The following is a 12767-nucleotide window of genomic DNA, read 5'->3' as shown; positions in this document are numbered from 1 at the left end:
TGAAGGAAGAAGTTCAGGCTGCTTTGAAGGAAATAGCAAAAAATAAGTCCCCAGGAATAGATGGTATACCAACTGACATATGTCAGCTAATAGATGCTGCCCTGGATGTGCTCACCAAGTTGTGCCAGATATCTGGAGAATAACCACTTGGCCAACTGACTGGAAGAGATCTATATTTGTTCCCCTCCCAAAGAAGGGTGACCCAAGAGAGTGTGGACTCTATAGAACAATATTATTGATTTCACAGGCAAGCAAGATTCTACTGAAAATTATCCAAAAATGACTGCAACAGTACATCAGCAGAGAACTCCCAGAAGTCCAGGCTGGGTTTAGAAGAGGTTGTGGTACTAGGGATATTGGAGCTAATGTTAGATGGATCTTGGCTAAAAGAAGGGAATACCAGAGGAATGTCTATCTGTGTTTCATTGACTATGCAAAGGCATTTGACTGTGTGTATCATAACAAATTGTGGCTGACTCTGAGAAGAATGGGAATCCCAGAACACTTGATCATGCTACTGCGAAACCTATACTTGGACCAAGAGGCATTCGTCAGTACTGAGCAAGGAAACACTGCATGGTTCAAAATTGGGAAGGGCGTAAGCCATGGGTGTGTCCTGTCGCCATACCTTTTCAACCTGTATGCGGAACAGATTATCCAGGAGGCTGTGCTCTATGAGGAGAAATGTGGCGGCAAGATTGCTGGAAGATCTATCAACAATCTGCGTTATGCAGATGATACAACCCTGCTTGCTGAAACTGAGGAGGACCTGATTGCCGCAGAGGATCAAGGACTGCAGCCTTTAGTATGGGTTGAGGCTCAACGTCAAGAAGACAAAGATTCTCACCACTGGACCAATTGGCAGCATCAGGATGGATGGTGAAGAGATTGAGATTGTTCACAGCTTCACTTTGTTCGGCTCCACAGTCAACACTCTTGGCACCAGCAGCCAGGAAATTAAAAGACATACTGCCATGGGAAAGTCTGCTGTTAGGGATCTCTCCAAAGTACTGAAGAGCAATGGTGTCTCTCTGGAGACTAAGGTGCGTTTGATACAGGCCATGGTCTTTGCAATCACTTGTTATGCATCAGAGAGTTGGACAATGACCAAGGAGGATAGAAAAGGAGAATTGATGCCTTTGAGCTGTGATGCTGGAGAATAGTATTGAGAGTAACACGGACAGTTAAGAAAACAAACAGATTCATCCCGGAGAGGATTAAACCAGGTGGCTCCTTGGAGGCAAGGATTCTGAGGCCTCGTCTGACATACTTTCGACATATTGTAAGGAGCGACCAGTCCTTAGAGAGGGACATTATGCTTGGGAGGGTGGACGGACAGCACAAGAGGAGAAGGCTCTCTATGAGGTGGATTGATTCAGTGACTGGGGTAATCGGGATGGGTGTCTCAGAGACAGTGCGAATGGCTCAGGACAGAGCAGAGTATAGGGCTGTTATACATAGGGTTGCTATGAGTTGCCAGTGACTCGTTGGCACATAACAACAACAATCTAATCTACACATATCTTGTATATTTCTATGTCTATATCATTTGCACGCTTTTGCAGTGATTAATGTTTGTGTCAACTCGATAAGCTTCCTGATTTAACAGTTATAATTTATTCATCCTTTTATAATGTAACCACTTCCAAGATGAAAACCGATACAATGTAATTACTGAGCATCCTGTCAGTTACAAGGGCTTCATCCAGCACTAGACCTTCCAGCCAAGCTCTCTAACCTTTTGCTTGACCTGGATACTGCACTTGGCTCATTGACATCTGACCTGATGAGACTTGACCCAGTGGCTGCTGTGTCACCCGTCAATCCTGGGTTCAGCAGCAGCTACACCTGACTCATGGTTTTAGAACGTGCCTGCCTCCTCAAGACCAGGAGTCATTTCTCTGAGATGAATAACTCTCTCTCCCTCTCCTTTCTTTCTCTAAGCTTCATTGGTTTTGCCTCCCTGTAGAACCTAGCCCAAGACAGTGTGCAATAGGGTTGAATTATCATTTTTCATTAGAATATCCAATTGCACTGGTCCCACTTATTGAACAGTGTTTTCAATGTGGCGAGGCTGCTGGATTTTTGTGGGTGTTCTAGTTGGTCTGCGTCCTGTGGGGTCTCTCACCCATCAGAACTGAGCCATAGTGATCTCATTACTCCATGTCCTTGGCCTCTTGTGTTACTGCGTGTCCCTTCTGACCACGTGTCCCTTCTGACTGCATGCCCCTTCTGACCCCATGTCCCATCTGACCCCGTGTCCCTTCTGATCACGTGCCGCTTCTGACCCTGTGTTGCTTCTGATCACGTGCCCCTTCTGACCCCGTGTTGCTTCTGACCGTGTGTTCCTTCTGACCGTGGGTCCCTTCTGACCACATAGGTCCCTTCTGACCACATGCCCCAGGTTTGTGTGTTCAGGTCTCACCATTGTCACATCCACAGAGCAGCCTGTTGGTGCTCCTTCCAAGTGCACTTGCTCTTTCTCCGAGTAAAGATCTGCTTCTGGCTCTCCATTCTCTGCTACTCTCTGTGCCTCCTGATGGAAACACCACATTATCTTCATGACTGTAGCTTTCTTTACAGTAAGTCCTCAAATCACGTCGTGAGAATGTTGAACTCTTCTTTTTCAGGATCGTTTTGGTTTTCTGGAATACTTTACTGTTTCCCGTTGGCTGTGTGATCACATTATGAAGTTCTATGAAAAAGCACGTTGAAGCTATCATCAGAGCTGCATGGAGTCTACAGGTCAGTTGGGAGAGCATTAACCCCCAAGCAACACGTTGTATGGCATGGAGTCCAGTACGTGAGGCCAGCAGAGCATCCCTCCTGCGTGCTGGGTAGATGTTGGTGTGCCATGTCAGGCGTCCCTCGCTGTCAGCTCCCAGGTAGATGCTGGTGTGCCTCGTCGTCCCTGTGACTTATGGCCTCAGACACGTAGGGGAAGGTCAGCTACCCCGTTCCAACTCAAAGGCACTGCCGAGGCTTTTTGTTTTATCTTGGCAACATTCTGTGGTTTTGATTGTACACTTTTTTCTTATCTCCTGTTAAAATGATCTCTATTTCCTGGGTTTGGTTTGTTTTTGCTACTGTTAACGCTTTATCTGTAAAAGTTATTTTCCCATTGCTCGTCACAGTGTGTAGAAACGGAATAGCTTTTTGAGAATAGACTGGAATAGGCTGGTGCTGCCTCCTGCAATCTTGCTAAGTTTTGTCATCAGTTCTAGTAGCCTTTCTGTAGACGGCTTCAAATTTTCCATGTGTATTATTATAATGTTATGAAAAGATTTCCCCTATCTGTACACATTCCTACCTTCCCCCTACTTTCCTGTCGACTGGCCAGCCCTCCTGCACACCAAGTGATGACAGCGTGCATTCTTGCCTAGCCCGTGCTGTAATTTCTATTCAAATAGTGAAAGCATTCAGTATTTTATCACGCCCGTCCAGATGGCGAGCTGCAGCTTTTGTTCACTGGGCCCCTTCATGCACTCTTGGAAGCTGGCCGGTCAGTGGCTTTGTCGCGGGTGGGTGCTCGGGTTTGTCCAGGGCTGTGTCTGCATCCTCAGCTGGCTTTTCCCTCAGGTCCATCGGCATGTGTTGTGAGTTCTCTGGGTTTTTACAGCCTTAGCCCTAACCTGCCCACTTAGCCATGGCGTTTTCTCCATCCAACTCACTGGCATGCTGGTGGCAAGGGGTCCTGTGGGTGCAGTCTAGTCTGTGTTAGGGGCTAACTGAAACATTAAGGGTTCGAATTCACTGTCCTCAGGGACCTGATGAAGGGTCACTGGAACCCACTGGAAGACACAGGTTGGCTTCTGTATGTGGATTGGTGTCTATTTTGTTAAGGAGTTTGTGGCTCTGTTTATAAGGCAGAGTCCTGGTGCAGCAGTGGGGTAAGCACCGGGCCACAGACTTGATGATTTGAACCCACCAGTGGCTCCATGTGGAAAAGATGGTGCAGTCCACGTCTCCAAGGGTTTCCCAGGCTGCAGGCCTCCTCGGCAGAACCCCCGGCCACAGGTCCCGGCCGCAGGCCACCAGCCACAGGCCCCATCAGCGGCCCTGCTCTGTCCACGGCTCGCTGTGAGTCAGAACCAATCGACAGCAGCAGGGGGCGCTTGGTTTTTAAAAATGTTTTAAATTAATAACAAAACATGCACTTAAATCTTCCACACTCTACCTAGAAATAATGTATCACTTTAGGACTTTACAGTATACTTCCTGCTCCTCATCTTATGTTATTCTGGGCATATGTTGCTGCTGGTGTGTGCCATCAAGTTCGAACTGACCCATAGCTGACCCTCCGGCGGGTTTTCAGAGGCCGTTAATCCCACGGGAGGAGATTGCCCATCCTTCTCCCATGGAGCTGCTGGTGGATTTGAACTGCCTGCCTTCAGTATTACAGCTCAGCTTCTTGCCACTACACCAGAGCTATGTTGTTGTTATGTGCCATCGAGTCGACTCCGAGTCATAGTGACCCTGTGTACAATAGCTCTCTACCCTGCGCTATCCTGAGCCAATCTCACTGTCTCTCACACCCTTATTACCCCAGTCACTGAGTCAATCCATCTCATCCAGGGTCTTCCTCTCCTGTACTATCCCTTGACCCTTCCAAGCATGATGTCCTTCTCCAAAGACTGGTCCCTACAGGCTACATGCCCAAAGTTTGTGAGATGGACTCCCAAAATCCTCATTTCCAAGGAGCAGCTTGGTTTCACCTTCTCCAGGGCAGACCTTTGCGTTTTCTCTGAAGCCCATGGTATATCCAGTAATCTCCAGGATCAGAACTCAAAGGCATCAATTCTTCTCCTGTCATCCTTGGTCATTGTTCAGCTCTCTGATGAATAGCAAGTAATTGTGAAGACCTTGGCCTGGATCAGGTGCACCTTAGTCTCTAGACAGACATCCCGGCTCTTCAGCACTCTGGTCCTTCACAGCAGATTTTCCCAATGCAATTCTTCTTTTGATTTTCCCATTATGTATAGGTACAGTTTCCTTTACATTATGATTCTTGCTGTGGAAACCTTTACCATTGTTTTGTTAAGCAGCCCATTATATAGTTTTTTTAAAAACCTTTTTGTTAGGAGAGGTGATCTTTCGTGTCTGCTTACGTCTCCATGTTTGTGGCTGGCTCCCTTCCTCTGTGGAGACCCAATGCCTGTGCTGTTTCCTTTGGACCCAGAGAGCTGCTTCAGACGCTTAGCTTGGGGAAGGTTTGCAAGGACATAACAATTCAGGTTTTGCCTGACTTCACTTCCTACCTGAAGACGTTTTTACGCCCTGCGAGGTGCAAATGGTTAACGTGCTCAGTTAGTAGGAAGGTGGAAAGTTGAAGTCCTCCCAGAGGCACCTTAGAAGAGGGGCCTGGGGATGTACCTCCAGCTCTGCCGCTGAGCCCCGTGGGGTGCGCACCCTCCGCCTTCACGCCAGGGCCTCTGGGGAGGCAGCCTGACAGCTGCTGCTTTTTTGTATTGTCGTCGTGCACAGTAGCCTTCTCTGTGTGATGAACGGTGTCCTCCTCCCCTGGCTGTGAGGACACAGGATGATAAGTGGCTGTCAGTCTTATCTGTCCTTTAGTTCTTTCATATTTTGAGTGTGAAGTCTGGGAGAACCAGGAAGAGGGCATCATACTTGGGAAGGGTCAGTGTGGTCTGAGTGACCGACTCCTGACTGCAGCAATAAGCCTGGGCGTGGCAGAGAGCATGAGGAGGGCCGAGGGGGCCGGGGGCTTGAGGAGGGTGAAGGGTGGGTTGCTCAGGGGGTTGTTGGTGGGTCAGCCTTGAGGCCGTGGCTCTTGCACTCACAGGTGCTCTGAGGAGGCTGATCTGGCTCCAGCACTGTGAGCCCTCCCACACGAGGCCCACCTTCCCGCCTGGGTCAGACGGTGCTCCCAGGACTCCTAGGCATTTTCAAGGACGTGGTATCTCATAGGTCGATGGCCAGTGCTACTTCTTGGTCTGCCGTGGTCTCGAGGCTCTGCTGAAACTTGTCCACCGTGAGAGACTCTGTTTGCATTTCAAGAACCAGTGACATAGCTTCTCCTGGCATCACGGTGACACAGAAGCCGTCCCAGTGGGAAACACCGACACACTGTGTTAAAGACACTCAGCTTCCTGCTGGTTCTGAGCTCTCTGTCGGTGGACACTCCGTGGTCAGCACGGATCCTCCTGCTGGCCGTGCAGGGTCAGAACAGCTGAGTGTTCCTGCATCCCTCCGTCCACAGCGCCCACACTCTGGCCCCTGACTTGCTCCACCCTGTGTAGGGAGTCCTGCTGTGCTCTGCCCCTCCATTAACTTCCTCTGGAGATTTTGGGTGGCAGGGAGCTTGTCTGCCCGTCCACATACTGCCTCTCACACCTTCTAGCCGCATCACCACCGATATTCTTTTTGACCACAAATGTGACACCGTTCTCCGATCTGTCACTGCGGGGACAGTGCACTTAGCCTCTAGAGCTGCTGTGCCGGATCCCACAGGGTTTGGCTCTAGCAGATGGGAATTTGTCCTCATACAGTGTCAGAGGCCAGATTCAGGGCACGAGCTCGAGGCAGGCGCTGTCTGTCCGTCTGGAGGAAGGTCCTTGTTCCCTTCAGCACTTGCAGGCCTGTCCTTCCCTGGAGCTGTCCATGTCCTGGGCTTCTGGAGACGCTTGAGTTCCAGGGGTGCACTCCACTCCAGGCAGTTCTTCCTTGAGGGTCCCGCAGTCTCCCCACCTCAACTCTGCCCCCTCCACCTTTACCTGTAGTGAGGCCACATCCCGAGGAAATGTCCCTGTTATCAGATCATGTTGGGATGGGGTGAGACAGTGTTGCGTTCCACTCATAATCCTTTTACAGCTGGTTATCTGATCATGGGCATCTGACATAGTTTCCACAGTATGTCAGGCACATGTGTTTGGGAGGAACACCGTTCAGTCTGTGACTTAGACCATGTGACTGCCCAATTCAAGACGGCTGATCAAGCCTGTTTCCGACAAAGTTAGAATTGTCTGCTTAAGAATGTGTTTGTTTTTTTCTGTAAATTCTCAGAAATTTTAAACTCAAAATTTTTAGTTCAGTTCAAAACCTTGACTTCATAGCTATCAAGTTGAACTGTGTAGCAGCTCACCTTTCAGCAGGTGTCCGAGGCTGGAAATGCCGTGCGATGAGCCTGTCCATGGTTCTCCCTCAGAGCCGCTGGTGCATTCGACTCGTTGGAGAGATGAGGACACGGCAGTGTTCAGCCTGGGCTGAATATTACAGTGACTTCAGGAGCTAGAAAGGTTCTCAGGAATGGCCCTCCCTCCAGACGGGTGAAATCAGGATGCAGAGGCGAGGAAGGGGTGCAAGCATACTGTACAATTCCCAGGGGATCAGTGCGTGGGAGTGACTGAAAGATCGGGACCGTGAACACCCCAGCCCCTCCAAGGAAGAAAAGCTGAGCCTTCTGCCTCTCCAAATGCCTGCAGTCCTGGAACCCTGGGGTCACTACAAGTCAGACTGGATTTGATGGCAGATAATTAGAAAATGCAGCCAAGATTGAGACCCACACGGCAAGAGGCTGTGTGCCCATAGGAGTTGTTGTTATGTGCCGCCGAGTCATCTGTGACTCATAGCAACCACAGCCCTAAACCCTGCTCTATTCCTTGCCAATCTTATTTTCTGTGACACCCCTATCCCCATTACCCCGGTCACTGAATCAAACCACCTCATCAAGGGTCTTCCTCTCCTGGGCTGTCCCTCCATTCTCTCAAGCATGATGTCCGTCTACAAGGACTGGTCCCTCCTTGCAACATGTCCAAAGTATGTCAGATGGAGCTTCAGAATCCTTGCCTCCAAGGAGCAGCCTGACTTCACCCTCTCCAGGACAAACTTGTTTGTTCTCCTAGCAGTCCATGGTATATTCAGTACTCTTCTCCAACACCACAGCTCAAAGGCATCAACTTTCCTTCTATCATCTTTAGTCATTGTCCAGCTTTCTGATGCATAGCAAATAATTGCAAAGACCATGGCCTGTATCAGGAGCACCTTAGTCTCCAGACTGACATCGTTGCTCTTCAGAACTTTGGAGAGGTCTCTGACAGAAGACTTTCCCAATTCAATTCATCTTTTAATTTCCTGGCTGCTGGTACCAAGAGTGTTAATTGTAAAGCCAAGAAAACAGAAGCTGTTAACAATCTCAATCTCTTCATCATCTGTCATGATGCTGCCAATAGGCCCAGTCGAGTTGCAAGTCAAATTCAAACACAAAACCCATAGGATTGTGAAAGAGCAATAGTAAGTGAGAGAGTCGGTTCTTGAATCAGGGGCCCTGGTGCATCCTGACGAGCTCTGGTGGGATAGTGTGTAACGTGCCCAGCGGCCAGCGGTCCTACTCCACTGGCTGCTCCACAGGAGAAACACTGGCCATGTCCTCTGTGGGATCAGCTGCCTGGAGCCTGGGGGAGTGTTGTGGTGGGCCAGGATGGGCTGGAGCCTAGTGGGGGGGAGTGTTACTGGGGGCCAGAAAGGGCTTGAAGGCAAAGTGGTTGGAAGTCTGGTTTTGATTTTTGCACACTAATTTTGTACCTTGTAGCATTTCATGTTTTTCAAAATGTTGTGAGTTTTCACACTTTTAATGCAGAACCTGTGACCCAGTGGGGAACAGAGCTGTGTTCCACACGCGAGCAGGAAGCTGTGTGTGCATGCACGCGTATGTGTGTGGCAAGTGGGGGAGAGGGGGATGCCGAGTCTGCAGTTTGATGGCAGCAGCTGAAAAGAGGCCCCTGTGGCGGAAGGAAGCTGCATGCAGTGGGGGAGGTTTGTCACAGGGTCTTTCTGTGTTCCCTGCTCACTGGGGAAGCTGTTCTGGCTCCACGGGTGGAGAGGGAAGGCCTGGGGTGCTGGGACGATACAGCGTCCCAACTGTGGTGCTCTGCAACTGAGACATGTCCCAACTGCCATAGCAGGAGGGGCTCATGGCCGGCCGTGGGCAGTGGCTGTGGAGGGGGATCACTGTGGTGGTCGACCACCATGTTGGTGTTGCCACTGTTAGGATGTCCAGAGACTTCATTCAGAAGCAGGACCTCCCACATGTGACCCTGGCAAGCTCCCAGTGTCTTTGCCTGCCACCCCAGTTCCTTTTGACCCCTCCACACTACCTCTCCTGCCAGCTGTGTGCTGACTCAGAGCCTTCGTGTGGCTGGAATCCCCTTCCTCCTCTTCAAACCTCCAGATCAGCATGGCCCTGTCCAAGGGTCCCTTTCTCTCCCTGGTTGGCCAGTGGCCCCTTGTTCACAGCCTTACATTCGTCATTTCCACTAGTCAGGACCTGGATTCCGCTGTGACCACCTGTCCCTTCTTCATGTCAGAGTGATGGCCAGCTCAGCTTCAAGCCTTATACTTTGCACAGGCCGGCCTGCCCTGCAGGAGGCACCCACAGGGCAGTGGTTTGGCGCTTGAATGAATGAGAGTGTGGGTGAGTGAATGAGTCAATGATGGGAGGGAGTCTGCAGTGGCTGAAGAGTGAGCTGGAATGTGTGAATGCATGGGAAGGTAAAGGCAGGAAAGAAGAGTGCCTGTGCCCACGATGTGAATACTGTGTGAATGAACCAGTGCTGGTGACTGAATGAATGAGCAGGCAGATGAGCGAAGGAGTGGGCAGGCAGGTGAGTGGATAGCGCATGGTTAATGGCAGGAATGAGTGGGTGGGGAAGGGGATGAATAAATGGATAGGCGTGTGGGCAAAGGAGCTGGATAAGTGAATGAAAGAGTGGGTAGGAAGTGAATGATCGATTGGTTAATTGAGTAAACAAGCAGGCGAGAAAGCAGTGGATGGAAGGCCTAGTGCGTGACTGATTGAGTGAGTGGGTAAGTGCACAGGTGGGCTGGGAATGAAAGAATGAGTGGTGGGGGAGAGAATAAGTGAATTGCGTGGGTCAGAAAGTGAGCATTTGAATGAATGGGGATGGAGTGAACAAATGAATGGGTGGGCGAACAAATAAGTGAGCGAATGATGATAGTAGCAAGGTCTGGGTGGGGAGGCGCTGAGAGATTCATGAATGAAGCATGAATACGTGAATGGTGTGTGTGAGTAAAAGAATGCGTGAACACGTGAGTGACCGACCGAATGAATGAAAGAACAGGGAGGGGGTGAGGGGCGGAGGTGCCCGCGATCCGGAAGGATGGCGTTGAGTGCTGGGCGGTGAGATCGAATATGCGAATGAGTGGGCAGGAGGATGAGGAAGTGAACAAGCTAATGAGCGGGAAATGTATGAATGAGCGCACCGTGAGCGGGGGAGGGGCGAGGGCGGCGGCCTGGAGCACGTGGTTCCCCGCGGCCGAGTGGCTGGGGGGGTGGCAGGGGCGTGGCTAGGGCGGGAGGTGCGGTTTCGCAGGAAGGCCGGTCGTGGGGCGGGGCCTAGGGCGGGGCCTCGCCGCAGGGCCGGATGGGGCCGGAGCAGGGCGTCTGCTGGGGGAGTGGCCTGGAGCCCGGGACGTGGCCCTGCTGTGAGCCTGTGGTGGGGACGCGGCCTCGTGATGGCGCCGGGGTTGGCGAGAGTGTGACCAGAAGACCAGGGAGAGGATGCCAGGGACTCTAGGGGCGTGGTTTCGAGTCTGGCGCGGCTTGGCCCGGGCGAGTGGGGGCGTGGTCCAGGATAAGGGCGTGGCTTCGAGGAGATGTAGCGCGGGTGGGGGCGTGGTCTAGGATAAGGGCGTGACCTCGAGGCGGTGCCGCGTGTGTGGGGCGTGGTCAGGATTAAGGGCGTGGCCTCGAGATGGTGCCACGTGTGCGGGGGCGTGGTCTGGACCTAGAGCCGTCTGAACCTAGAGCGTGGCCACGAGGCGGTGCGGCGCCAGCGGGGGGCGTGGTCTGGACCAAGGGCGTGGCCTCGAGGCTGTGCCGCGTGTGCGGGGGCGTGGCTTGGGGTGTGGTCGGACTGGCAGGGGCGCGGCCTGGCGGCGGGCGGCAGGCTGCCCGGAGGAAGTCACGTGGGCGCGGGGGCTCACATGACTGGCCGCGCGATGGACCCGCTGTCTCCCGCGGCAGTCGCGGCGGCCGCAGAGTTGGAAGCCGACGGAGAGGAGGCGGGTCCGCAGACTGCAGGTACATCTCGCACGGCGGGCGGGTGGGCGGGGGCTCCTTCTGTGGGGCCATCCCCAGGTCCAGGGCCTGGGCTCCGGGCGCTTCCTGCTGCTGGGCTGGGGGCGTCCGCACGACCCCGGCCGGACCCCTGCCCTCTCCCGCGTGAGGCTCTCTCGTCCCCTACGCGGGCTTGCTGTGCTTGTCCCTTGGAAGCTGGGGGACCAGGGTTCGAGTCCTGAGTCCGCCTCCAGGGTCTCGGCTTAAACAGAGTCACCTGCTCTGTTCACAACTTGTAGCTCAGCTCGGGCGTCCCGCCGGGGCTCCCTCTGCCCCCGGACCTTTTGGGCAGCCTCGAACGCCCGGAACCTTCTTAAGGGGCTGGTCTCTGACCCCTCAGACTTTGGCTGCTTCCCTCCCTCCGCCTTTTGAGGCTTGAGCCCCCTTGTGCAGCTCGTGGCCTTGGACTGGTAATTTGACCTGTAAGACGTCTTTTTTTCTCATCTTTTAACCGGAAATGTGGACGCGTAGCCTCATTAGCCCCGAAAGGAGTGTGAGTTGATGTGTGAATAAATATATCAGAGTGCCCAAAATCTGGCCTTCTCAGTGGCTTTCATCCTAGGCTCACCTTCGATACCAGGGCTGTTAATAAGAGTTAATTATTCTTTATTGGGCCTGGGAGGGTGCACATTTTTCCTTGAATTCTTCACATTTGGGAACTTCCCCCCTGAGAGGCTTGAGGAGGGTGTTTATTCATTAGTGGGCAAGCGGCGTGGGGTCAAGGCTTTGCACTGAGTGGCTTTCCTGATAGGAGCCTGGTCTGTGTCCTGACCACCCTTCCCTCCCACAGAAGTCTTTTCTTCAGCTTTTATCTTATAAAGTGAAGACACGTGATAGTTTTTGCTGTTGGTTAGAACGTCGTGTTCATAGTTGGCAAACACCAAGTTAGCGTGTAGGTCAGTAGTTAAGAACACAATCAGTTGCTAACTTAAAGGTGGATAGTTCAAACCCACTCACAAGGCTGTGGGAGAAAGAGGCAGCCATCTCCTGCATGGCCTTGGAAATCTGTGGGACAGCTTCACTGTGCCTTTGAGGGGCACTGCGCGTGGGGATGGACTTGGTGGCAGGGGGTTTGGTTGGGTTGGTATGCCAGTAAGGTGCCCGGGTGGCACAATGATTAAAGAACACGGTGGCTAGCTGCACAGTCAGTGGTTTGAACCCCCAGCCTCTGCAGAAGAATCGGCAGCTCCTCTGTACAGAGCACGGCCTTGCCAGAGGTTCTCCGTCCCGTGGAGTCAGCTTGATGGTAACAGGTTAATATACACATGCACCCGAAGGAACCCTTGAGATGCAGTGGTTAAACGCTAGCTGCTGACTGAGAGCCTGGTACTTTGAACCCACCAGCCGCTCCAGGGACCGAAGATGGTGCAGTCTGCTTTGGCACAGATTCCGGCCTCAGATACCCTCTGGGTAGTTCTGCTTTGCCATCTAGTGCATCTGCGAGTAGAATCTCGACTCCACGGCAGGAGGTTGGGTTTGGGTGGGCCAGCTGGCCGCATGCTGTGTCAGGACTGCACACTGGACCCCTTTCCTGGTTAGACCTGGTGGGAAGGAGTGGGCTGGGCGGCATCAGGAAGCACAGTGTGGGCTGTGAAGATGCTTGGAGCTGCCGGCTGTGGCGGGGGCCGGCAGTGGCGGGGGCCGGCTGTGGCGGGGGCCGGCTGTGGCGGGG

The 12767-nt window shown here is 52.5% G+C and overlaps 1 protein-coding gene across 1 annotated transcript in view; it reads left to right on the top strand.

The window, feature by feature from the left end:
- Positions 1-10962: 10962 nt before the first annotated feature.
- Positions 10963-12767, top strand: part of SNX8 (sorting nexin 8) — a 44685-nt gene continuing 42880 nt past the window's right edge. The window contains exon 1 of the mRNA XM_006889735.1: positions 10963-11059. Within this exon, the coding sequence (XP_006889797.1) occupies positions 10963-11059 (97 nt within the window). The remainder of the gene's footprint in view (positions 11060-12767) is intronic.

The sequence above is a fragment of the Elephantulus edwardii genome, unplaced genomic scaffold, assembly GCF_000299155.1.
Source record: "Elephantulus edwardii isolate Elephantulus edwardi_28Jun2011 unplaced genomic scaffold, EleEdw1.0 scaffold00080, whole genome shotgun sequence".
Classification (NCBI taxonomy): Eukaryota; Metazoa; Chordata; class Mammalia; order Macroscelidea; family Macroscelididae; genus Elephantulus; species Elephantulus edwardii.
Note: the sequence above shows the minus strand (reverse complement) of the source record. Positions and strands in the feature narration are given on the sequence as shown.